This window comes from Aulonocara stuartgranti (genome assembly GCF_965226115.1).
Source record: "Aulonocara stuartgranti genome assembly, chromosome: 9".
In the NCBI taxonomy this organism is placed as follows: Eukaryota; Metazoa; Chordata; class Actinopteri; order Cichliformes; family Cichlidae; genus Aulonocara; species Aulonocara stuartgranti.
Window position 1 is genome coordinate 23,219,675 of NC_138960.1, and position 27,809 is coordinate 23,247,483.

The 27,809-nt window shown below is 41.6% G+C and overlaps 2 protein-coding genes across 4 annotated transcripts in view; one reads left to right on the forward strand and one right to left on the reverse strand.

Moving 5' to 3' along the window:
• lmbr1 (limb development membrane protein 1) overlaps positions 1-13,923 on the forward strand; it is a 41,871-nt gene extending 27,948 nt beyond the window's left edge. Inside the window, exons 11-17 of one of the 2 annotated variants that reach the window (XM_082545552.1) lie at positions 730-806; positions 1,266-1,343; positions 5,163-5,236; positions 5,494-5,584; positions 6,221-6,287; positions 10,588-10,766; positions 11,203-13,923. In XM_082545552.1, coding sequence (XP_082401678.1) covers positions 730-806; positions 1,266-1,343; positions 5,163-5,236; positions 5,494-5,584; positions 6,221-6,287; positions 10,588-10,766; positions 11,203-11,394 — 758 coding nt within the window. In that variant the 3' untranslated portion in view covers positions 11,395-13,923. The remainder of the gene's footprint in view (positions 1-729; positions 807-1,265; positions 1,344-5,162; positions 5,237-5,493; positions 5,585-6,220; positions 6,288-10,587; positions 10,767-11,202) is intronic. The other variant, XM_082545553.1, reaches the window with a different exon arrangement.
• Positions 13,924-16,035: 2,112 nt separating this feature from the next.
• Positions 16,036-26,859, reverse strand: rnf32 (ring finger protein 32; the record flags this gene model as incomplete). Of its 2 annotated transcripts, none has more annotated exons than XM_082547090.1 (7): positions 26,841-26,859; positions 22,281-22,515; positions 22,051-22,193; positions 20,495-20,652; positions 20,270-20,378; positions 17,073-17,240; positions 16,036-16,266 (listed from the first exon to the last, which is right to left on the reverse strand). In XM_082547090.1, the coding sequence occupies exons 2-7, from the start codon at positions 22,450-22,452 to the stop codon at positions 16,036-16,038; spliced, it is 981 nt and encodes a 326-aa protein (XP_082403216.1). In that variant the 5' UTR covers positions 22,453-22,515; positions 26,841-26,859. The 2 variants fall into 2 exon arrangements, with proteins under 2 accessions (XP_082403216.1, XP_082403215.1); XM_082547089.1 differs by lacking the exon at positions 26,841-26,859 and adding an exon at positions 23,048-23,104.
• Between the last annotated feature and the right edge of the window lie 950 nt (positions 26,860-27,809).

A 27,809-nucleotide genomic window follows, 5' to 3' on the forward strand; every position in this document is an offset into this window, starting at 1 on the left:
TGATGTCATTAATTTAGAAGGATGGTGCATATAAAGTGCACTTGGCAAACTTCTTGGGCAGGCTGGGTGGATGCACTTTGAGAATAAGGAGGAGTAACAAGGTTGGAAATGGAGAAAGAAGTCAAAATAGCAAATACTAAAGGGCAGTCAAATACACATTGTAAGAGGACAGTTGATGTCTGTAAGACATAGTGCCTGTGGTCCATGGGCTGTCAGCAAAGTCTATAAACATGATGAATGAGGCGTTGAAATACGAGGTACATATAAAGCTGAAATGTTTCATCTGGCTTAGAAGAATGAGAGGCATAAGTCGCCCAGCACATGCATACGTATTTTCTCCTAAATATAAATCATAAAATTAATTTTGTAGCATTTCTTTTCATCCAGGAGTTATTATTTTTTTCCATTAATTAAGGCAATGATGAGTGTGGCTAATTACAGAGGAAGAGTGTAATTTTTGAAGGTTATGAAATGTATATTACCTGCAGGTGGGGCGGTTGCGATGAGAGCTGAGATTGTGCTCAGCCCACACACTCGCGATATGTTTTACTAAACAAAGCGGTACAAACCCTGTAAATAAAGCCAGAGGGCTTGTGGTTGCAGTAGGTTCTTTGATGAGCTGATTAATTAACAAGTAGTGGAAAGTGTAATGGAGGAGTTTAGTTCATCGTACATACATTTCTTAAAATAAATAAACTCACTCTTTGTTGCACTTTCATGTCCTCACAGAGAGAAGAAAGAAGGCATCGGGATGGGAGAAGAACTTGTTGTATCCCATAGTGATGCTGATCCTGCTCACAGGAACGGTGAGTGTTAAGATGGACCTATCATTAGGCCCACACTGTTTGCTCATGACGTTTACAGCCTGGCTGGTATCCACTGGGAGTAACACGGTACCTCAAAATCCATCTTTTCCCACAGAGTCTGGGTGGGGAAACTACTTTTGTTTAATGGATGTTTTAAGACAATGCTGAATACCAACCTACAACAACAGTGATTTTAAATAAATTACAGTGTGTGAATACTGTTTGTCGTCTGATACTGTTAGATAAGGTAGAAAGGCCATGTGCAAGGCAGGGCACGTGCATCGCACAACCCCCAAATTGTTTAAGTTTTGAGAAGCTCAATTTTGGCACAGTTTACAGTTACAAGATTGTTATTATGCATTCAATTATATCATGATGCCGGATACTTGGAGGGTTTGATCAATCTTTTTATAATTATACCATGTGTGAACAAATTTTTGTCTTCCTCTATGTCTGCAGACAATCTCTGTTCTTCTGGTGGCACTGAACATCCTCTATCTTCTAGTAGATGAGACTGCCATGCCCAAGGGATCCACAGTAAGCCTTCTGTCTAACTAGGCTTTTGCGTTCACACCATCACACACCTAGAATGTAAACTGCAGTAGGGCTTGCCTATCGGGCCTGCCCTGTCCCTGGCGGAGACATAAATCAAATTCCAGATATGCTCAGGTGCACGTTGGAAGAAAAGACTGGACCAGATGTTAATCAGGCTTCAACGTTGTGGCTCTGGTTTTGTTTTGGAAGCTCATTCAAAGTCATTTCACAGCAGTGTGCAAATTCAATGAGGTTGCTATGTGTCTCCTGCCCTCAGTGGGTGAATAAGCTGCTTTTCCTCCCTTGTGCAAATGCAGACGGGGGCAAGTGAAGGGCTCTTACTGTGAAACAGCCATTCCACCAAGTGTGGAATGGCTCTGAGATTCTCATCTCTGCCTAACATGCAATGTGTTTTAAGCTCCTTGTATCTCATCTCATCTGCAGTGACAGAGATGCGTGCATGTGTGTGCTTGCATGTGTGTGCAGTTGTGGTTGCATTCTTGTCTGAAAAGGGGCAACATAATGTATCCTATTTCTCCCTCATTTCATTTTGCATCTCGCGGGCATCTGACAGAGCTGCCCTCGACATTCCAATTATTTTATTGAGCAGAGATGTTTTCTTTGGCATGACACATTGCAGAAAATCCCCCAAATTACACTTGTCATGTAGCTTGAAGCTGTCCTCCCTGACAGTATGGCCTCACTAAATGGTTTATGCTTTATGTTGAGCTGGATGGATGCCACACCTCTGATCTCACAAATCTACGAGCAGGAGGGGCCATCTCATCTTCCTAAAACAATCAATACTGATATGAGATCATCTATCATGCTTCTTTAACCTTATCCTCTAACTCTCAGACTGTGCCCCTCTGGCACAGAAATTCCCTCTGCCCTCTGTCTGGAAAAAGATAACGACAGGGGAGAGAATGTGATATAAGAGGGGAGAGAGAGGTTTGACATCTCGGCAAGGTACTGCCAGAGCAAGAGAGACTCAGACTGTGGGAAAGTCAAATGAGGCCCTGATTGTTATGGGAGTAGAGCACAATAGAAGTGCCCTGTCAGTGTTTGTCTTCCCTTCCAGCTAAGCATCCTGCTGTAGTCTTTAGAATACTGAGCAGTGTACCGCTCAGCTTTACAGGGCAGTGGATGGGTATAGAGAAGGATAACAAGGAGTAGGGAAAGAAAAGGATGACGAGCAGAGAGGAAACGCAGGTGGCTATAGATGAGAAGTTGGCACTGCCTCTGTCATAGGACAGAGGGATTTACAGCTTTATGAACAAGCACTTAGAGACACCAATAAAACTGTTACTACAGGCCCTTCTTTTTGGTGGCCACTGCACTTGACACTCTATTTTGCAAAACAGGCAATTACTGTGGCTGGACAGTAATTTTCACCCAACTAAAGTTGCCCTTGTCCAAATGCACAAAGGCTTGCATCCATCCACCCATCTTCTGCCTGTCCAGATCCGGGTCATGCTAGTCCCAGCTGTTGTGGGGCAAAAGGCAGAATACACCCAAAACTAGTCACCAGTCTGTCGCGGTGCGACTGCGTAGAGAGAGACAACAGTTCACGCTTACATGAATACCTGCAGCCAGTTTAGAATTATCAGTTAGCCCAACATGCATGTGTTTGGACTGTGGGAGGAAGCCAGAGTACCTGGAGAGAGTCCACATAGGCACAGAGAGGACATACAAACGCATTTATCCTTGCATGTATTTAACAACTTGACCTCCCATCTCCAGACACCCTTTTCACTTTATAACTGGCTTTAAGATTATCTAAAAATCTGGAAATGTATGTGAATATCAAGTCTTTGCTTGTTGCTTATTATATGTATATTTAATATTTACATTTCAGAAATTCTGTAAGATTAAATGACAGCAGCCTCTCATAGTTCGGTGAAATGTATGGATTGCAAATGTCTGTCACTTAAACCCCCTCAGACTCCAACTGGTTGCGGCAGATGGTCACCCCTCCCTGAGCCTGCTTCTTCCTGTTAAAAGGGAGATTTTCCTTCCCACTTTTGCAAAGTGCCTACTTAGTGGGGTGGGTGGGTGGAGGCAGGATTTCTTTGAATTACTGTAGTGTCTTTACCTTACAATTTAAAGTGCTATAAGGCAACTGTTATTAAATTTGGCACCATGTAAATAAAATAAAATTAAATGAGTATGACTGTAAAAGTAAACTTTGAAACGCAGTTGCTGTTTCAAGGTTGTTACATGGGCACAAGCAACTTCAGAGATCTGAACAGTTTCTTCTCCCACTTGTTTAGATTTTTTATAGGTTGGAATTAGGTTGTTGGCAACTGGATACATGAGTAGGACATGGCTTTGACTATACGAAAGATGAAAAATATGAGAATATTTTACGGGACTGCCTTGAAATATGTTAATCATAGGGTGCATGTGTAGCTGTGTTAATAAAATCAAATTAAATACAATTAAAAAAAAAAAAACAACTTAGTACAAAGTAAGAATGTGAAGTATAGATGTATGTATGGCATTGACGGCCTCATCAGCCTCAATATGCAGTCTTAATGTGCAGTGTGAGTTGACTGGAACATAGACCCTTCCCTCTGTGGACCCCTATCCCGCTCTTTCACACACAGTAACACACGATCCGTCACTCTTTCTGCTACCGGAATGTAAAGACGAATGGAAAGGAGGTGCACAGCACAAGCTAGGTGTCCTGTGTACGCACGTGCATGCTTATTGCGAGTGCACACGCCATCTTAATGCATGCCCTCCCTCCATTAATAAATGACATCAGATTCTGTCTGCTAATGCTGCTAATTCTCTGTGTAAGAGAGAGAGGGCACTGCACCATGGCTCTGCAGTAAGCTCCCAGGGATGACAGTTGCATAAAAAGGCATGAAACAACCTGTCAGGCTTTCCTTTTTTCCCCTGCAGCCCGTTTTACAAAACAACTCAAGATAAAGACACTTAAAGTGGGAAAGGGAAAAAGAATACAAATGCAAATCTCAAACAGAAACCACGGCAGCACACCAAATATATGCTGTGCAGTTTAATATGCTGTAGGTGCATATTGCATGACGAGTAACAGCACATTTGCCTTGCACTTCTGTACTCTAACTGTACATGCAGTACTCTATGATTTAGAGTAAAAATAAATAAATAAAATGACTGGATTAGTGCTGCACAGCTCTGTTAAGATAGGTTTATTGTATCAGCAAGAATCTGAATTTGCAGCAAACACTTTGAGGGGAGTTTTAGGTAACTTTGTGTGAAGTACTGTGTATATACCCCCATTAAATGTACAAATCCTCTGGAGGATCGTCTTGGGTGCCAAGTCTGAAAAAAGCAAATATTTGGCATTTGACAACTCAGATGCTTGGTATGTGCTGTGTATGTGGATGTATGTCTTTTTCCTGCTCCACTTTCAAAAGGCCTTAGGGGTTGGAGGGGTGAGGATGGGTGAGGGGGTTTGCGTAGTGTATTTGCTAAAGGATTTGTTTAGTTGTTTTTATGTTTTTGGCATGCTTTCAGCCTGTACACTCTTCTTACCGTAAGCAATGTGCCGTTTTTGTTTGAACACCTGTTCACATATTGTATGGTCGACAGTGATTTGCAAAGAGCCTCTTTCATCTTGTTCCATTCATTACTTAGCCAATTTGATTCTGTCTTTCTCAAGTAGGGAAATTCTTCGTGCACCACGTACTTACTTTTGCAGGTCTTCTGTAATTGCTCATGTCTGCAGTCGTACACAACACCAAGTGTTGTCATTTTTGTGATCTGTTTTAGTCTGAAGGATAGTGTAGGATGTTTAATATCCCTGTTTTCCTATTTGTCTCTCTCTTCTAGGATCGAGCCATTGGGAACACCTCTTTGTCCACATTTGGTGTGGCTCAGGCAGTGCTGGAGATTGTCCTCATATTGTATCCTTTCAGTGACCTCCCCTTTGTCTGTGGCCTGAGTAACATGCTCCATGGCCAAGAGCAACATTGCCAAGGCAGCTTTGTTTACCCAGGACATAGTTGAGCTGAACACCTTCCAGAAAACATGTTGCGTTGTTTCATCACCCTTTATGATACCTGAAAAGGTTGAGCCTTGACACATAAAAAGTTGACTCAAAGAAAAGCTGCTTTCTACTTGCAGCAAGGTGTTTTTGCTCCTTGATTGATTTGCTGAACAGCTACTTGATGGTGTCTTCTGTCGTTGGCTTCTACAGTCTGCGTGTCTTTGAGGGACTCACTCCCAGGAAGGATGACACAACCATGACAACGGTAAAGATGGGATAGAAAGGCAGGGAGTGGGGTGAAGTGGGGGCAAGGGTGCTGAAATTGCTCCTAAGGTGCTGATGTGTTTGCCCCCTCCTGTGTTTCATCTATTTCCCCTGTCTTTTTTTTCTGTCTTCATTGCTCTCGCCTTCCTGTCTTCTCTGTCCCTGCTGCTCACTAATGTTTTCCTCCGGGCCCCTCAATGGCCTTAGTTGATCTGTTCAATATTTGTTTGTAAGTTGCGTAAACACCAGCAAAGTGCAAGCTCTTTTCTTGTACATCAGAGGGAGAGGGAGTTTTTTTTTTTTTTTTTTTTTTTTTCTTAGGGGGAGAAGGGGGCTGGGTGGCAACTATTCACTTGGTAATGAGTTTGGGAGTGGTGAGGCTTGTTAACTAGCATGATGCTTCAGTGAAAGGACTTGAAAGGACAATAGAAGGAACCTCATAATGAGCATCTTCAGAGGTACTAATTGTATAATATGTGGAACCAATTTATCATCAAGTGGCGTGTATGTGTGTGGGCACATCACGGCTAAAACTGCTGGTGCAATGGGTGCTTTTTCTGCTTCACACTCGCTATAAATTGCATGTAATTTGTTGAGGGCTAAACTCGGCGGTTTGATTATTTGGTCTTATTTGCAGATCATTGGTTGCTGTGTCTCCATCCTGGTGCTGAGCTCAGCCTTGCCAGTGATGTCCAGAACACTAGGTGAGTATGCTTTTTCATGTGAGTGTTTTTGTATTTTCTTTTGCCTGCGGTAAGGAGAGTGAGTGCAGCTTGCTTTTTCTTTTTTCATTCAGAGACAATTTTTTGTAGACACATTAAATGATTAAATAGCAGCAGTTTGACAACTTTCAAAAAGAAAGGACATTTTTTAGAGTTCGATGAAAACATTAATAGTGGGTGATCAAGTCCACCCACTAAATATGAAGCTGTAGCTTGTTAGTTTGATAGCTTGAAAATGTAAGTCCCTGATTATTGTCCATTGTGGACACTGACAGCTGGGTAGTTCTTCCTGTTGTACTTGAAGTCCACTACCTAGGGTGCATGTGTAGTTGATGCATTGTAATATAAATTTTCCCTTGACCAATGTTTGTGGTGACACATGGATATCTGCATGGACCCTTGCGCTCACTGTCTGATGAAATTTGCCACTCTGACCTGAGCGAACCAAAGCGGACTCCTGGATGTGGAAAGTATAATCGAGGGTTAAAGGGACAAAACGGCTAGCCTTGCTCTGTCTGAAAGAAGTGAGAATCCACCAACCAACACTACAGTTTATGTGATTCAAAGCTGGAATTTGGGAGGACATGCAAGGCTGGGAAAATCCAACTTGATTTATACCAGAGTTTTAAATATTGTGAACAGGCCAACCCTTTTGCAATGTGCAACCAGCAGCAATTGGTTTTCCAGATTTGAAGAGGGCAGAAAAGGTAGCACCAGGGACAGAGTAAACTGCACTGATAGAAATACAGATTGGAAGGGGGGGGAAAAGAAACTCTGCATTCAGAGAAAGGATAATGGTCTAAAAAAGAAAGCGGTCGACAGTAAGGCCCATTGGTGTAATCTCTATAAACCGCTATCATTTACAGATCAGTTTGTTTTCTGTTAGCTTCTTTTTTTTTATTTTTTTTAAATTATCCAGATCCATTCTGGTGGACAGAACAGCGTTTGGTCATGGTATCAGTTATCCTCTATTCCAGTTGGTGTTTCTGGTGTGTAAAGAACAAAGTTATTGGCAAGCTGATGGGTTCCCAGACTAACTTTGGTCTATGGCTTGTCCTCGCTATAAGCATGTCCACTCTCACTACCAAATGAACGATGCAAAAGTTCCAACTGCTGGTTTATCAAGGAAAACCTGAAAAAGATCAAAACCTCTCTTTCAGGGTTATCCTGGCTGAGACCAGCATACTGTATCTCCTTTTATAATCTGAACATGCAGAACAGACAAGAAATATTCCTGCCCAAAAACAGACTTTGTTAATGAAAGAAACAAGATACAGCATGCTCATTAGTGAGCTTTACAGAAGCTGGTATTTTTGCTGTGTTACGACTGAATGATTGAAATGTAGGTTACAGACTTATCAGAGCTGTCATTGTGTCCTTGGCACAAACAAGAAGAAAGATTAAATCTTCCTCTCCCACAACAATTTTCATTGTTACCACCAACACCAGGTCACAGGAGTTGAATTCTCCTACAGTCTCTCATGGTGATGTTAGAAAAGAGTGCAGGCAGAATAAAAATGACAGGAGTAGCACCATCACAATGGCACTAATAAACATGCAGAGTGCAGAGCACAGCTGTTTAAATAGCACTACTTTTGTGTGTGTGTGTGTGTGTGTGTGTGTGTGTGTGTGTGCGCAAGTATGTGTGAGAGCAACAGAGTGGGAAAATAGGATGGAGTGAGCATACAGTGACTCACTGGGAGCTTTACAAAATATCAACAGGTTCTGCTTTGTGACACTGAATGGATGAAAAGGAATAAATGCATGAGACAGAGTTGAAGAGAAAAGGCCGCTCAGCACAAGATAAAAAAAGACGTGCAAAGAGTTGAGTGTGACGAAGTGAGATGTTAAGAGACAAGAAAGGGTTTCGTGTGTTGACGTGAGGCGTTTTTATGTCGGTGGGTGGTAAATATGCACTGTGTAAGAGATAAGGGAATTGTGCTAGAGCACGCAGCATGTTTATTAATAGTGTAGTAACAAATGTTTAGTTACACCAAATGCACATCACAACCAGCTTCACCCTCCCCTCCCACCTCTGCAGGTTACACATGTTTGGGTGAACTTTAATGTCTCTCTCTGTGCACTTTAAGCTGCATCACCATCAAATCCAGCTTGATTAATGGTAATATCACCAGACGTTATGGCTTGGTTTTACTTTGCACCAATTCATATTTAAAACTTTGACAAATTCTGCATGACATGTTGGTCTCTGCTGAGTTGAGGCAGGGTCAGAGTGAAGATGGAAACACAGTGTAACGTCCTGACGGCTCTGAACAGCAGCATGATAATGTCTCCGTCTCCCTACCGACATTTCAGAGACTGAAATGGGTTTTTTTTTTGAAACCCTCAATTAGATTTTCTCACATTACTAACCCAAGTTTAAAACCTTTGGCATTAGAAATGAATTTAGCCCGACCACAGTGGCTAGCTGTATTGACTGGGGTCTCCATCATCGCTCTCCCCATCTTTTCTCAAGCAATTTTGTTAAAGGTCCTTGATGCTTGCCAAACCGCTTACTGCGGCTGTAAATACATCTCTCCAGACGCTGAATCGATTGCCCAATCTAATTGATGACAGAGGTTGTGAAGATGTTACAGGAGAAGTTGAATGTCCAGGGACTAGGGCTTCCTCAGTCTGATGCATGAGAATGTGATTTCTGCTTACAGATAGCAGGACAGGATACCGTTATGGTACTTGGACTTTAAATATTGATGCAGTAATTTCCTTCATCAATGTTGCATGCAAAATTAACATAGGAGAAGATGATTTAATAACATTAAACAGATCTGTGCACACAGGTTATTGAAAGCTTAATTATCTCCCCACAGTACTCTGTGGGATGGCGCAGCTAGAGTGCATGAACGCATGGATGGATAAGCAGGAAAACAAAAGGGTGTTGATGGCTTTCCAAGCTGCATGTGATCAGCTGTGACAGATGGTTTGAAATTGGTCTGGCAGTGTAGAGCTAAGAGGGAGCTCCTTTATCTTTGTCTGAAGGAGAGATGAAGTCCACCTGCAAGCCACCTTAGCTGCTATAATTAGCTCGCCATCCTTTTATGTTCCTCAGAGAATTGTGCTCACATTAACCAAGATGCAGCCAAGTGATAAAAATAAGCAGCAACTCTGCCATGCAGTGGGTCAGTGGATGTTTACCCAAGCCTGAGTGAAATTGCTTTGGTCCAAACCAAATCAGAATTCTTACACGCTGTACATTTGGATGACCTCCCTTCAAGGCCGTCTCCGGATCGCTTTTAGCGTGGTCGATTTTAAGATCACTCCCTGAAGTCGTGATGTGACCACTATACCTCTGCACTGGACATTGGATTCCCGTCAGTGTGGCAAACTGGTAAAACACAGCTGAAATATCAGTTCATTAACGTAAACTGTGTTAATGTGGCCATCGATGGAGACAAATTGAAGACGAACGATGCACAAAGGTCATGATGACATATTCACAGCAGTGTGGCAGCAGTGCTAAAAGTGGTCTAGAGGTTCACGAGTTGACCTTACAGGGGAGATTGGACAAATATGAATTGTCCATAGTGTTTGAGATTTCAGTGGGCACACTCTGTCTTCGCAATAGGTTATTGAAGAGGGTGGAAATACCTAATGTAGGTTAGTTTTTGTTTGATTGATTGATTGATTTTTTCAGATTTGGGCGTAAATCTGCTTGGAAATGTGCAGATTTGTCAACAGAAATTAGAATTGCATGCGTGAAGACTAGTGGTGTGAATCTGTGGAGTTCTTGAAGTAGTTGTTTTTGTACCACCTTACAACACAGGGCTGGTCTCAGACCCAAAGTGCACCAACGCTATTACAAGTAGTTTTTTTTATTACAAGTCAGAAATGTATTAATTCCTGTAATCCATATTAAATTGTTTTTGTATATAAGCCCCCTTTTCAGATTTTTATTTTCTTTTTTTCTTTCTTTTTTTACTTTTTGAAAAAGATGGGCCTGAGGAGAATGACATTTTCAAAGAGGCTCATAAGTTTGCTGCAGCCTTCTGCTTTTGTTAGGAAGAATTCTTATGAACAATACTTGTCTTGTCAGAAGGAGCCTTGGAAAGATGAACTTCATTTTTCTCAGGGTTTTGTTTATTTTGTGGAATTCAGCTGAGGAGAAAACATTTCGACTCTTGGTTATCACAGCTTTGTGTGAAGAGTTATTAAAGGTCACGGTTCTGAGTAAGAAATTGCAAATTTTTGAATGAATGTCAACCTCATTTGTAACCCAGTTGTGTGTGCGTGTGTGTGTGTGTGTGTGTGTCTCTGTCCTTCACAGGCATCACCAGGTTTGATCTTTTGGGAGACTTTGGCAGATTTAATTGGCTGGGAAACTTTTACATCGTCCTTTCGTACAACCTGCTGTTTGCAGTTGTGACAACACTTTGTCTCGTGAGGAAATTCACCTCAGCGGTCCGGGAAGAGCTCCTGAAGGCGTTAGGTAAATTCATCAACAGGGTCTGTACATATCCTAAAAGTTTCTAACCAGCAGCTTTCAGTATATAGTACAGGACAGTGCGTAGTCTTTCACGTGCCTCAGTACAGCTATGTTGGTTCTACGTCTGTCTGATAGTATGTGACTGCTCAATTTAATCCTAATTTTGAGACGCTGACAAATCCAACCTAGTTGGTAGCTTTGGAGAGAAATGGTGTTTATTTCTCTCTGATAGAGCGACACGTCCAGCGTGTCGCTGAACTGACATGTGACAGAAGATGAGACTAGTCCCCAAGGCTTGTGGTGACGGGCCCTGCATGTTTGATACACAGGGTGGGATAGGGCTAGAAAATGCCAGACAGAAGAACCGAGGGAGGAAAAAGGACATCAATACTTCTGTCTAAGTGAAAGTCTGAGGCTTTTTAATGAGATTTTTCTGCCTTATCTCCCACTGCCCAGGTCTGGATAAATTGCAACTGTCAAACAGCCCCACAGACCCTGAATCTGGGAAGCTCTCGGCCAATGGGCATCAGAAAACTCTGTGAAAGGGACGATAGATCAACACACGCATACACACATGCACAGACACCTACACACGTAAATGCAGCCAAAGGGATATTTCGACAGTACTGCCTGACTGCTGAAAGGTGAAAAGGATTGGAAGGAACTTAATAAACCCAGGCAGTGTCTGACGGATGCTGCAAATGGAGGCTGAGAGCAATTTAGCTTCGTGACATTCCATCCTCTGCGTCTCGGATGGAAGCTGGGACAGGGGCAGGGCTGAGACTGAGGATTGAAATAGACTGGCATCACTGCAGTGACCTTGAAGTTGACCTCAACCACGACTGTGACTTCAAACCACCCATCTTTTGCTTCAGGGGCATTCTCTCCCTCCCTCTGCCCATTCTCTTACAACCTTTACACCACCGCACTACACAGAAGCAACCAGAGTCTTACATTTACCTCTGTGTTCACTAACATAAATTTCACCTACACAATTCAATTAGACAGTTTTTTTTTTTTTTTTTTTTTATTATTGTTAATGTGTCTGTGACAGTGAGGCAGGGTGCACTCACAGTTAAGGGTCTTAGAGAGAGGGTTTTTGCTGTTGTTGTTCTAATGTTAACTGATACAGGCGTAATGAGGTGTCAGTTTGTCAAAAAATGTGAAAAATAACCAAGAGCTTTGTGAAGCGTGAGGACGAGTCATTTATTCCCACTCATCACGGCTGGTCTGTAAAACTGCACAGCATCAATACGGCTCACATATTGTGAATTAGGCACTGTCATTCTTAATAAAAGGGCCTCAAATTTTTAGCACTCGGGACTGTCATCAGTCATTTTATCTGGCTTTACTCCAAGTGCGCTTTAACTTTATTGATGATGTCATTAGTTTGTATGAAGTAGGATGAGAACTTTTTTTTGGGTGCTCCAGATTTGACTTGAGCGGCTCCACAAATGGGAAACTATGTAGGAGTTTTATTTCACTTCGCTTCCAATGAGCAGGTTTGAAAGTGAGGACGAGGTTGTATTCTTTTATGCACATCGGAGGAAAATGTCACCGCAATATTGCTTATTCCACACCCCAAAATCCTCAAAAATAAGTAAATAAAGAAGGAAAGGAACTTTTTTTTTTTTTATACAGGGCACAGAAATGGTCACGTTTCTTTGTAAATGTTGTATACACATGTACATATTTCATTGTTTCATACCTATTTTGGATGTAAACATTGGGCTCGCACCCAGGGTCTGAATCACTAAGCATTCTGTATTTTCTTGTACATATACCTATATATATATTTTTTTTATAAACAGCTTCATCTAATGCAAATCTGTAGGTCTTCACACAGAATGCATGAGTAAGAAAACATCCAGCTTTGTTGCTGTGAGAAAGACTAGGTGACTCAGGCCCCTTTTACATGTTGTTGTATTGCTGCATAATCTTCTGAACTGTGATGTTCTTTGTCTCCAGAACCACCTTAAATGCCTTATACGAAAAAGCAGGCTTAATGTTAAGGTTCTGTGGAGTTTTTGTCCGTGCACACGTGCGTGTGTGCGTGGGCATTGTGAGCGTGTAGACAGTTCCACTGTGATCTCCTGTATGCCAGAGTTTCTAGTCTGAAGCCATTTCTTTTTGCCATGAATGTTTATGTCACATCAGCTCCATTGAGACTAGATTAGAGTGATCTCATGATGTGTGTGTGCGTGCGTGCGTGCGTGCGTGCGCGCGCGCGCTTTGTATTTTCATGGTCGTTTAAGTGATAGAGTGATGAAAAGAAGGAGGAAAAAAAGCTGAATTTGTATATGCAATCGAAATGGGAAGGAGAATTTTTTTGCACCAAAAACTGACTGCAATTTGATGTTGTTACAAAGACTGGAATTAAGGAAAAAACTCACTGACACCAACTTCTCCAATCAGACCTGAGAATGTTTTGTAAATGGTGATTATGTCGGCTTTTCATCCCAAATCCAAAGTACAGCCATGTGTCTGATTTGTGATCAAGGCCATATCAAGAGAGCAAGTTGTGTAGTGGCAGAAACTTGAGGTACATGTCCTGGTATGTTTCTTGTCATTTTATTTGTTTCCAGTAAAAGCACGCTGATGTCTGCATACTGTGAAAAATACCATTGTGGCACAAATTAATGTGGTAGGTCAAAGGGTGACACTGATGGATTAGAGATTAAAATTAATCATTCTTCATCTGGGTGAAAAGGTTAAACCCGTGCGTCCATCCACTCAGCTACACACTGCAGGAAAGTGTCACACCCCTAATAAAGCATCACAATCAAACTCTGCATACTGCATTTACAATAAATCTGTTTAATGGGGTTTTTGTAAGGGGGGGGGGGTCAAAAAACTTGAAAATTGCTCTGAAATGTCAGTGAGCAGGCTTTCATTTCTTTCCATCTGACACTCGACCCCTGCATGTAATTTTGGTACATGTTTTTTGTGAATGTATTTTTTTTTTTTTAAACAATTCTTCAGTCTGCTAAATGTAATGTTTTGTTCTTTTCGATGTTTGTGTGTTTGCAAATAAAAGAAAATGCTTCAACTTATTTTCATTTGTCACTGTGGCAATCAGGTCATCAGCGGTCGTTGGCTAATTGTGACTTCAATGTTTACCTATTACTTGTCCAGTAATCAGTTTCTTTCCTTCCCATAATAAAAGGTGAAAATGTGGATGTGTTGGATCAGAAGAATGACACCATTGTAATATTTGTGTTGTGGGTATGATGGCAGGATGTTATTAGCTTTGCTCAGGGTAAGACTGGGAAGCCATCCTAGCTCCGTCCTCAGATATAAAGAAAAATGGCACCTATAAAGCTCACCAACATAATATCTCACTTGTTTAATCCATAAATAAGCAATGAAAAGATAGCTCGTGGTTTAATGGGGAGCTATGCGCTATAATTATGTCTTGTCAAACAACAGCTGCTGGTTGCCTGTTAACTCTCACGGTGGCACAACTACACAAGGGCTAGCTGCTGTTTGGTAAATAACGTCTCTCGTGTTTCTTTTTAATGCACAAAGTAAACGTGAGCGATGCAGAGTTTTATGTACGCTTTAGTTGTGGTTTTAGTCTGCTTCACTTCTTCACCCTGCATGATTATGCCGAGATCACGGCCTGTCGGTTCCAGCTTCATATTTAATGTTTAACTGTGATAGATGATTAGGTTATCCCTACCTGAAACCCTCAGGATCAGCTGGTTTTATTTATTTATTGTACATAAACCGTAGCATTTTAATGAAGCTTTGCGACATTTTTCTTGCATACTATAATAGGGTGGGTCTAATATGGACACTTTTCAATTTGCCTTATGTATTCCGTCATTTTTTTTTATTTTTTATTTTTTATCCCTCATAACATCTTAATTATAGGTGAAAACCTCATGAGATTTCCGGGGCTCAAAATCATCTCTATGCTCTGTTAAAACTGCAGCCAAAGCAATTTTACACCCACTCAAAGTGTCACAATATGAAGTCAAAGTCAGTGTAATATGTACACTTGCTGGTCACTTCATTTGGTACAGGTGCTTAGTAATACAAATATCAGCCAATCAAACTGCAGAAATGTATTGCTTTAAGGCTTGTAGACTTAGTTAAGGTGGTCTTAGTTCAAACTAAGGATGAGAATGTGGAAAGAAGGTGATCTAAGTGACTGACTGGTTGTTGGTTGTTAATGGGCTGGCCTGAGTATTTTAGAAAACGCTGATTGCTTTGACTTTCCCCATACAACCATCTCTAGGGTTTACAGAGAACGGTCTTAAAAAGAAATCATCCTGTAAGCAGCAGGTCTTTGGATGAAAATGCTTTGATGTCAGAGGTCACATGAGAATGGCCAGACTACTTCGAGCTGATAAGAAATAAGCACTCATTACAAATAAGGTATGCAAAAGAGCATCTCTGTATGCGCAACATTTTGAACCTCGAAGCAGATATTTACAGCAGCAGAAGACCATACTGGATGCCACTCCTGTCAGCTAAGAACGGAGGCTACAATTCACAAGGGTTCACCAAACTTAGGCCGTAATTAGGAGATAATAGAGTCAGGATCCCTGCTGTCTTGCATCAACAGTACAGGCTGCTAGTTGTGTAGTGGTTCAGGAGCTATTTTCTTGCTACACTTTGAGCCCCTTGTTACCGACTGAGCTTTGATAAAATACCACAGCCTACCTGAGTATTGTTGCTGACCATGTCCATCCATTTGTGACCACAGTGTGGCCATCTACTGATGGGAGCTTCCAGCAGGATAACACACCATGTCACAAAGCTCAAAACATCTCAAACTGGTTTCTTGAACATGATAAAAAAAATTCACTGTAGTCCTTCAGAGTTACCAGATCTCAATCGAATAGCTTTGTGATGTGGTGGAAAGGGATATTGACATTTGAAGTCTTCTCGAGTGATCAGAAAACAGATAAAATATCCAGGCTACCACTCTGCTACCCTGTGTCACAGACATTAAATTGGTGCAGTTGTGCAACTATCAAAATTGTGATACTGGTTCAAAGTTGGTTGAAGGAAAACAAAAATTGGAACAAATTCAAGAAGTTTCCCAGAGAAAAACTGATTTGGTTGAGGTTTCTAACAAAACTGAAAATGTGCTTTTTAAACAGTTTGTGACCCACCTCTATGTAGAGGCTGTAACCCAGAGAATATTCATTGTACGAAAGCATAATTCTGCACAGCTTCAGCAAAAATGCTTATTTTATTTTAGTATTTTATACAGCTAATTCTGATTTTATATTAAGCGACCCACATGGAGTCATCCAGATTGCCTTCTCCACCCTATTAGATAGGTTTTTTGTGGTACGCAGATCTGCACAGTGGACACAAAGGTCTACTATCTGCAGAGAAGGCCTCAAAGGCCTCAAGACAGAGCTGGTGGAAAAGGTGGGAACAGGACAGGAGCACGGTTGGTCTCCGCTGTTGATGGTTGGATCTCGCCGATACTGTCGGGAGGCTGAGGTTGCTTAGTGCAGTCAGGCAAATGGGGCAGTCCCACACACCTCTCTGGATAACCTGTAAGAGTTTGAAGTAAATCACATGAATTCTCTTGAACTTGCCTTAATATGTACCTGCACAATAAGAGGACACTGAGGTTCTGTTGGCAGAACCTGACAGGTTTGATCGGACACGAAGCAATAACGCGTTTATCAGCGATCCTTATACAAAACAAAGCATCACATGCATGGATTCACCAATGATTAACCAAAGGCAAGCTTCCTGTATTTAAGGGCCAGCATGCGCCCGCTGTTTAATGTTTCATAACGAGCTGCACGCCAGTTTATAGAGTTTGTACCCGTGAAAAAGGTGCAAGGCATGTGTTGAAAGCGCATTCAGCGTTTGATGCTTCATGTCAAGGCTGAGCCACTCCTGCCTTGTGCTCAACCTTTTCACACCAGATAAAGAAAAAAAACAGACATCTTCTTTGCACACACCCCACTCCCTCTATGGAAAAATGGCACTGACTGCAATGAAAGCCAACAATGGGGCCTTAAGGAACAGCAAATCTTAATGTCTTTTCAGTTCCTCCGCAGTAGGCCAGGTGATGAAAAGCCTGCCGTGCATCATCAGACTTGCTCGTGTTTTTTGATAAACACAGAGGATTATTAGCCTACTCACTCACATTCATTTGGTAAAAATGAATGATCACCTCTGAGAGATATGTACTTTCTGTATTGCAGCTGTGATGCTGTGGTCCCCTTGCAAGCATTGACTTGTCAAGGGAAAGGCAAGGCTGGAAGAAGAATCAGACCCGGATTAGATATTTTTATGGAGCCTTGTTTAATGATACAAGCGGCTTCTAGTGTATCTCGCCCCCTGACCTGGCTCTTTATTCGGTCCCAATCGTTCTCCTGAGGTTCGGAGACGCTCTTTCTCTCCAGCTGCTGGAACACTCGTCTGCTTGATGACAGCGAGCGGTCGATATCACTCAGAAAAGCCTCCGTGTCGGTGTGACAGTATCGGACAAAGCTGTCATTCAACTCCTGCAACTAATTAGAAAAACCATTTTAGCGGCACAAAGGATGCGAACGTTTTCATTCAGCCGCACAATAGAGTCGTGTTTTCGGCGAAGGCTAATTGTGTTTGTGTGTGTATGTGTGCGTGTATTGTAATGGCTGAGGCACGCTGACAGGGTGCAGTTGTTAAACAGCCAGATCGATACAGTCACATCTCCCACTAGCATGGAGAATTAATGGAAACCAGTAAAAAAAAAGGAAGAGGGTGCTGGGAAACATGGAAACACACATATCACTTACACTTTTTTCTGCTTCATACACCAGACGCACACGCAAACTGCTACACACCGTCTGGGCAGACACTCAGTCAAACCAATTGCATAGTAATTGTTCAATCTAAACGACTGAATACGAACTCCTCTTTTCTAAAGCAACTTCTGATTTCTTGATATTTGTTCCAAAGCCATATTTCTGGATCAGCTTAACCAGCATGACTTTATCTTTCTCAGCTAGATGGAATATATCACATGTCATGGTCGGTTTTCTGTCTATTCAGGTGAAATTGAGCTTTCCTTTTCGATACATAGACAACACAGACTGAGTCCAGTGTGATTTAACTACTTTAAATTTAACTACTTAAAAATTCAGTATCACTTCACAAGAATACTACTGTGAAGAAGCAGCATTTAAACCAAGTAAAACATAGCCTACCCGCATGCCCCACAAATTCTTCTATTTTGGATATTATTTGGTGTGTGGGCAACATTTTCCAAAGAGGGATGTGGACTTTAAATACAGCGTCTTCACTCCTCTCTCTGAAGCATTTAGTCAGCTATTCAATTGTCAGTTTGACCATTTTAAAGTCTTTTTTAAATTATTATTTTGATGTCTATCTACACAGAATTCATCTGTCTTCTCCCATTTACAGCAGCTGTTGCTAGGCAACAATTAAAACATACTCAATGAAAATATGAAGAGGCTGTACATTCATTTAAAGCCTTCTGATTTGAATATTTTAACTAGTTCAACAACTATCGTGTCTTCGTGCAGGCTACAAGCGATTTGATGTTCTGCAGAAATTTTTATCAGACCTTCCTCAAGCTCGGGGTGATGTGTTTAAAATCTCGTCTTGTTTGATCAATAGTCTTAAACCTCCAGCGATTCACTTAATCACATAAGACAGTCACACTATTGGTCTGTGCACCTCGCAAAAGTAAGAATAATTTGTAAGTGCGTTAACAGCAGAGGAGCGTTTGGCCCAGCACCTGCTTTCATACATGCACAAATACAAACCTTATCCCTTAGCCTGCCACAGTGACATCAGAATTGCTTTACAGCTAGGCTTTTATCACTAATTAAACAACTGTTAAGCATTCGGATGGAGGGTTTTATGTGGCTGGCGGACTTTTTTTCGACAGTCAATGCAAACAGCTCAGCCTCTGATGAACTTTGCCTCGCTCCACAGTCGATGCAGACAAGAGAGTGGGGAGGGGGGCACGCTACGTTATCTCACAGCAATCCACGTAGTTGTCGGAACTGTCTCGAGGTAATGTGTTGACTCAGGGTCGGACCTCCGAAACAGGACGAAAATTGAAAGCTGGACATCTGGATAAGCTGATAAGAGTTCTGAAACTGGCCTGTTGTTGTCAGTGTTTTTTTCTGAGGAACACCTTCAGGAACACCTGTAGCTTCATGATACAAAGATGCTTTATTGCCGTGTGTTATCATAAGGAAAAACCGAAAGAATAGGTTTCTCCCACTCATACAGGTCCCGGCTCAGCGCTAACACGCCTGTTTGCATTACAGTCAGCTAAGCAAATAAGTCTCCCTCTTGAAAATCAAGTCAATCAGACCTGTCAGCGCTGCGGTGCGCGGCTCTTGAAGATCATCCTCGGTGTGACAAAAGATATGAGACAATCTCATGACCACCCACAACCACTGAATCACACAACTTGAATGTAGAGTAGCTGATACAGCTGACTCCATCCTGAGAATGTGCACATGGATGTGGTCTAATGTGTTAGAACAGAGTTAATTGCCTCAGTAAAGGCTGTGTCTTTGTTTATGTGACAGCTGTAGGGACGCTTTATAGGCGAGAAGATGGAGACGGACAGGGGGATGGGTGGGACACTGTGACCCTTACGACACATTGTAAGTGTGGCCCTCACGCATTTGTCACTTGTGCTTAATCAGCCTCTTGGAAGGAAAGGAGCACTTTGCATGATTGCAACACTCCATAGAGACATAAAAACATACGTGCATTGGAGCTTTATCTATTACAAACAATGGCCGCTGGATGAATTTTCACGAGGGGTTACTCTGCAAACAGATGTTTGGTAAAGAAAAATGGTGACCCGTTTAGCCTTTGGTCATTCAAGGCCTTAGCTGGGGGAGGTTCACTAGGTGGCAATGTTCCCTTTTCCTGAGAGCCGTCATGAAAGCGACACAGCTTCAGAGTCAAACGACCCCATTCCCTGACAGATTACGAGATCAGTGGTCAGGGGTTTGTAAAAATGACCTCTTATCGAGTCCGCCTTAGCTTTCAACATATCACAAACTGCATCAAGCATCCAAAGACATTTTCACCTCCCTCTCCTCTTCCCCTTCTTCCATATTACCCAGTGACAGGACTGAACACACACATACACACACCAGACATAAAGAAAAAGCAACCCAAGCATACACACGAGACCTGGTGCAGTTGTGTTGACCCAGGAATGTCCAGACTGTTTGACTAAAACACAAAACTCTCTTCACATTCGTGGACAAACAGTGTATGATTCACAAAAGATCAAAGGAGCTCAAGAGGGTGAGAGCAGGTGAAGAAGTGTGCGTGTGTGTGTGTGCTAGCACTGGGGTCAGCGAGTCCCTGAAACCCACGTCTGAACCCTCAATATGTGATAGTCATCACGGCCATTATTTGACCAGCTACACAGTCAAAGAATGTCCGAGTTAAATGTGGAAAGAAATAAATAAAAAATGGAGGCTTGACGCCCTGCGATGTGATCTTATGTTTGTTTGCTGGGATCATTGTGATGTCATCCCTGCCGTGTTTATCTCACCCTTGATTCGAAAAACTGACGTCTCAGCCTTTTGTCTTTTGGGCAGATGGTTTTCTTGATAGTTCTGTACCATTTACGAGCCATGTAACCTCGCCAGTAAGCTTGTATCCTGAACATACACATCACATGACAAGACACCCATGTAACAACACATCCAAATTCCAGCGAGTGTTGCCGATATATATATATTTCTCTAAAGATATATTACTAGCTTATCGCCCCTACCTGGTGGCACACCGATGTTGGAAAAGGCGAGCTGCATCGCTGATGACACGTGTTTCATATGGCTCCCTTCTGCACAGCGGGCAGCGCTTCCGCCCAGAAAACCTCTCAAAGGCCTGCAGACACGCTCGGTGGAAAACGTGAGAGCAGGATAGCAAAACCTGAAAAGAACAGTAAGGAAAACATGCAAAGAAAAAGAAAAAAAGATCAAAAATCTTGACCTAAAATGTTCAGCTCAGATTCCCCGGTTGGACTGAATATATGGTACTGACTTGTCTCCAGCCTGAAGGATGCTGAATGCACATTGGTTTTAAGGAAAGCTTGATTGCATTATGAACACATACAGTGTGTGGCTGTGAGGTTTAAGCCATGCTAAATCTGTGTGTATTCAAGCACATATGTGATCACCTGTATCTGCCTTTCACTGTTATTTACCAAGAGGATAGAAGGAGTCAGCATGACCCCCAGTGGGCCAACTGGGACCTGGACTATAGCCTTCCTGTAAGAGGGACTCCTTTATTGCCTGAAAGTAGAGCACTGAAGCTATGGGGCTGGGCACACAAACCAGTTTACTCAGGTCTCTAGAGGGCAAGGGGGGAGGCGTATTGATTTCCCATTGTTTTTGGCCTGACCAACACACTCCATCACCAGTGAAAGGGCCCCCTGCAGTGTACAATTTCCAGGAGCTCGACAAGCCATTAGACCAGAGAGAGAGAGATTTCACATCTCTCTCTCTCTACGCTCTAAAGCTTCAGGCTGCACTTTGCCATCAGACACACAATATAGAAGTGAAATAAAACATTTGGGAAGCAGAAGAGCTCTTGCTATTTTATTCCTGCAGTGTTGCAAACAATTCGCGGTAAGTATCAAAACATTATCAGCTGCAGAGAGGAGCAAATGCTTCAATCCACACGAACGATTCACAACAACTGCTGTCGTAAGCATTTTCAAGTGTCACATTAACGCTGGAATGCAACATAAGATTTGCAGCACAATTGCAATCGTTACAATATGAAGGCTTTCAAGAAAATGCCAGATCAACAAAGATTCCCTCTTGTCACTTTCCCTTGTTAGCAGGCTCTAATTAACTTTTTTTTCCCTCCCCCTGAGTCAAACTAATATTTACACGCGCATCTATGGCAACTGTTCTTTGTGAAGGCGTCTATTCTGGTCCCGCATTCTTGAGGAGATTGGCATCTTAAAAGGGGATCGGAAAGGTGTAAAAGACCGAATGACCCTCACAGTAACACACTGATTGCTACATCATCACGTCACAGTTGAGTTCCAAGGCAGTATGGGTAAATTTGTACAGTTGTCTACACAGATTAGAACATACAGGAACTGCAGGGGAGAAGGAGGGGGCGAGGGGGATGCTTTGTGTTTCCATGTGTGTGTGTGTGTGGTTGTGCGTGTGTTTGTCTGTGTGTGTGTGTAGGGAAACACAGGCTTCCCTGAGGCCAGACACAGAATACAGTAAAAAAAAAAAAAAGTAAGAAGAAAAGGGGGGAAAAAGAGCTCCCACACAGGGAATTAAGAGGAGCCACTGTGTTGGGGAGTACCTGAGGCTGGAGTTGAAACTCCTCCCTGCATATTGCACAGGGCTGAGCTGATTCCTCCTGCTGAACGGACCTTTCTTTGACCCGGGTCCACTCATCCTCTGTCAGTCTTTCTCTAGGGGAGGCCACCAAACCTAACTTTTGAGCTATAAAAAAATAAAATAAAAATTACTTGAAGTAATAGTTATAATTCATATCCTAGTCTTCCTAAAATCCCCAACTGTTTGTTCTACCTAAAGTTAACGGCGGTGGAGCAGGGTCAAGCACGTATTCTCTCTCTTCTTGCTCATGTCGCCTTTGCAGATCCCTTTCTTCCACTCCTTCTCTCACCTGGGGATGTTTGCCTCTACTGTGTCTCCGCAAAGGGTCAGAAAGTGAGAAATCTGGATGCAGCAGGCTTCGCATTATGTGGTCTTGGAAAGCAGCTGAGGTGATTACCAATTTGCTGCTTGCATTGGATTTTAAGTTCTGTAAAATATGTGAACTGCTGCAGTTACATTCAGTAAATGCATAGCTGGGCAAAAGCAGCGAATGCAGAATTATTTATCTCAGTGAGGATGAGCACAAAGCTATAAACAAAAATGAATACACTGTGAGCTATACTGTCTACAATAACAGCAAAATGCATGAGGAAATGATTATTAGGTAATCCAGAAATTACATAGACATCATATATATATATATATATGTATATGTATATATATATATATATATATATATATATATATATATATATATATATATATATATATATATATATATTTATCTATTTATTTATTTATTTATTTATTTATCCCGTATGGAGCTACAGAAAGCCACAGAAAGGAGAAATTTTGTCAACCACTGTGCCCAGTTTCAAGTCTTCAGCTAATGAAGTCTGTCAAAGTCTAAGGACCAAAGAAGTAGAAGAAAACTACATTTTCAGATTAGCAAACTACAATGTTTTGTTTAAATAATATCACAAATCTGGGTGAAAAGGAGCTGAAATTAAAACCCAAACCTTCCGCAATGCCATCCTATCAGCAGTGTTTCGGTGGTTACCGGGTTACCAGTCCCCGCCCTCCGCATCGCCAGAGCAACCAAAGACTCAGCCCCATCAGTGCCTCTGATTGGCTGTCGATAGTTTCTAAACTAAAACGGCACGGATTCAACTTTGTGTGGTTAATTAATAACTGCACAATACAGGAATATGTTCAATATCGCAAGTACCTCTAACGCTATTCGTGTTTTAGGATTTGTGATGAATATTTTATCACATAAATAGCAGTGGAATCTGAGCAGCTTACATTTACGGTATTACTGTAAGTACTGTATTATTTGCAGTCCAGACTTCTGTGATTTTTTTTCCTCCGGTGATTTAATCTAAGCTTATTGAATTTACATGTTCTCACTTGAGCCACTGAGAAAACTAATGAGCAAGTTATATAATCTACTGAGCAACCAGAAACCAGAATCGAATCCAACAATTCACTCCACCTTCGCTTTAACCTTCCTACCTTATTTCCTTAAAGAATAAAGTACGACAGCTATAGTAAGTGATCATTTTTACCCTTTTGGTTTTTAGTTGATATCTTCTCAAGTCCCTCTGGGGCTGTGGAAGTGCTGGAAACTGCAGATTCAAATACAGCTGGCTCTAAAACCAATCCTCATAATCCCCCACCGCCTATGAAATGAACACATTTACATCCAAGTACAACAACTGCGCAACAACAACTGTAAATGGGTAATTTTTTTATATTGCAGTGAATATCATGTACTATATCTATATCAGTTATTACTGACTTCTCATCTGTGATTGTGATGTTGGTGTCTTTTGAACATTTTTATTGCCATTATCAGAAAACAAATATAGATTGATTAAAAAATATATTTATATCATTTATTATTTGTATTATTATATATTTTTTATTTATATACAACCAGTTCACAGCAATAGGCAAAAGAACCACCTAGCGAGAGTGGGGAGGAAAAACTTCCTTTTAAAAGGAAGAGACCTCTATGGAGGGGTAGCCATCAGCTGTGACTGCTTGGGGGTCTAGCAAAAAAAAAAAAAAGCATAGAAAGACCATAAACAGGGCAAGACACAAACTATGATAGATTACATACAATAGTGACATTTCAACAACACTGCATTAGCATGTGCAAACAAAGTGTAAGAATTAGTTTTAATGAGGAAAACCTGTATTATTGTGGCCTTAGCGCACATGTGAAGGTGTCTGTATGTTTAGGATGAACACAATTTTTCAAGATTTTATGCCGGATATTTTTTTAATCAAAACAAAAGCTTTTGATACTTCCTCCACCACTGCTCACAAAGTCTTCTAAGTCATTGTCCTTCCATCACCACACAAAGACAAGTCTCTCTCTTTGAAGACTGTGCATCTCAGTCTCACTAATGATTATTTTATTGTCAGAGAGTTGTCATTAGTTGGAACCTGACCAAAGGAGGTTAGCCTAGGTGAGTGTGTCTAGGTGACTCACCGAGCTGTCGTCAGAGTAGGCACTGAACAAAGCTAAGCTGCTCATACCTGTCCTGTGAGCTCACGGATCCCTCCCAGGTCACCCTTACACTGAAACCATACACACAAACACGCACAGTACAAACTGTCTGTCTTTTTGTGAAACTGATGAAAAGTTTGCTTTATTTCTCACATACAAGGAGGGGGGGGGGGGGGGGGGGGTACGACTTTTAAAATGCTTTGCAGCACTGATTGACTTTGATGTGCTCAGTCAGAATCGTTGAAAACAGATGGCCGAGGAGAGGGCTAACGGTGAGGCCTGTCAATCCAGGGAGTCCTCTAAGAAAACAAAGTGAAGACACTGGCTCTGGGAGAGGAGGAAACCCCTGAGCTTCTCAAGAGGCTGCCACATTCTTGAGATTAGGACAAGAAAAACGTAGACTACTGCTGCTAATGCCCCAGACAAAGGCACGGAACAATTTATTAGTTAAGAATTCAAGCTCAGAGCTCAATCAAAGGGCCATCGTCCACAGTGCCAGACTTGGAGATTTGGTTTGTTGTTTTAAGTAAATAATCACGCTTAAAAGATACAGCATAGATGGGGCTCAAGTCCCCCATAAAGCCCGCATTCTTCCAACTGTCATCAGAATGGACTTTAGAGCATGCTTTTATTTTCAACGCGGCATTGTTTGTCTTTTTCTCTATGAATACCATTTTAAAGAGCTTTTTATTTAACTTTCTTCCCCCTAGACCTCTTTACCTGATCTGTGGTATTTTTAAATAGACAGCTCGCCTTGACGTGCAGTGAGCTGATGACTTCAGGGGTTAGTTTGAAAAAAGGGAAAACCAGTGTCAAGGACTAGTTTGCAAATTTACACCAATAGCTGGTTGAAAACACTACTAAATCTGTCAGCTCTGCAGTGCTTGTGCATATGTCTTGGCGTTAAGTGAAGCAGCAAGACAATCGTGAGCTTGATGCTAGTTAATATTTGGGTAAATAAGAATCCATACGTGTGAGTAAATGCACAGCATTTTCAAAATATCAGGTTGATTCGTACTCATAAAACTGGTCTGTGTCCAAACATCATGCACTGTGATATACTGCATTGTTGTCAAATGAGTAATTGCTGTGAGATATAGATGAGAGAGGGCAGCCCATAATGGTTAATTAACAATTATGTCAGCCAGTGAGATGACCAGGAGACCAATCACTTTGATAGGAGACAGTGTAGGGGGACAGAAATCAAATTACTTTATGACTTGACCCATAATGCTTCCCTAACATGACTTTAATCACTCCATGGTGCGTAGGAGTCCCCCATGGCTCTTTTGGAGTGAACCAGCCTGGAGTGGAGGACAGCGAGGCTTTACCGGTTGCTGTTATCTCCTGTGACATTGCTGAGTAAGTAAGCCATAAAAGAACACAGCCATCATTACGGCAGTTTGGTTGCTTTTCAGAGAGATGGAGCTACTAATGATTAGACATGTTCTTTGTAAATGAAATACAAATCACCCCGGGCTTTGGGTTTTACTTCATTTACTAAGTGCTACATTACCTCATACTTTGGACCTAACAATGGATTTCCAATAAATCTCCCAGTAGTTGAAATGATGAAGGGGCTCACATATCATGAAACTTGCCAGTGCTTATTAGCACTTGAGAAGTTATTGATCGGGGATTTTGATTAATATTTGCTGGAGGGTATGGTGGCATTCAACCCCCCCACCCCCAACCCTGGCAGCTGGCAGGGACTTCTCTCAGTAACCTCCAGTTTGTGCTGACTGCCAGCCTGAGCTCTGGCAAGATGACAGCCACTGCAGAGCTCTAATGCCAGGAATAATAGGAGCTCACCCTCTATTTCCCGATTCTTCTCCATTATTTAGACATAAACATATTGAAAGCAGGAGGGGGGGGGGGGGGGGGGTGGCTGTAAAGGGTTTGCTTATTGGAAAAAGTTTACTGTATGGGTCAGGACCACGGAGTATAGGAAAAGCATTAAATAACTGTAATAATAATATTGGAAGTGTTATATTTAAAAATACCCTCTTAAAAAACAACCAAACAGACAGTGAGAGACCAATAAAAACATTATATTTAGATAGCAACCTCTGATTTTATGGACTCAGAGGTAAATTGAAAGCTGATTTTTTTTACAATTTAATCCAACAAAAGGTAAATTGAAAGTGTTTTTGTGTTGCATACACTCAGTTACAGGTGATCAGACGAGCATCTCTGATTAAATGACAGGTCAGATGGGCTAAAGCAGCTGAAGACCATATCTGACGGCCCTCTGTTCAACTAAGAACAGGAAACTGAGACAACAATTCACTCACCAAAATAGGGACAACAGAACATAGGAAACATGGTGCCTGGTTTGATTTGATTTCAGCTTTGGTAGGGTCCAAATTCATCAATCCATCCTGCCTTGTATCCACAGTTCAGGCTGTTGCTGGTGGTGTAACAGTGGGGGATATTTTTTGGCACACTTTGGGGCCCTTAGTACCAACTGAGCATCTTATATCATCATAGCATCATATAATCTTATATCATATAATCTTATAATCATCATAGCCTACCTGAGTAGGCTCCTTTGACCTGCAAAAATTAAATAAATAAATAAATAAAGAGAAAAGGAAAAAGGAAAAAAAAAAGGCAACGTTTAATTTAAAGTGCACACATCCCCACAATATGTAATATTATTTAATAGGCCACAAGTATGAGAACATTATGAGGAAAAAACATCAGGCAAAACTAAAGGAATCAGTCACAAAACAACAGATTTTAGTTTAGGCCCAAGAGATAATTTCTCTGTAATGTACTGCAGCCAGAACCAGTAATTTCTCGTAGAATTGCGCGGCCATCTTTCTCCATAATGGACAATAATTGACCCTAATCCATCTCTATGGCTAGAAATAGTCCACCGTAATGGCCATAAATTGTTCCCTGCAAAGGCACTTAAAAATCCCATCACCCCTGCTGTGTGAGAGAGGCATTGCAACTTCTGTACATTCCCTTTTTGTCCTTACATTTTGACTCCATGCTGATTACGTACAATGAACATCCAGTGGCGTCAAATCATACCTTTTAAGCACAGAGCACACTCAAATGACCTTTGCAGAGTTTTAGTGGCACAATGTAATCCAGGATTTCTGCTAAGAAAAGCATTATTGATTGAAAGCATGACATACAATGGTTCCTGATCCCTATCCATCTGTAGAAGATACATCAATTTTACATAAACTATAAACTGCTTGGACTCTTAGAACTTCTAGTATTTTTTTCATGGCTCTGGAAATTTTAAA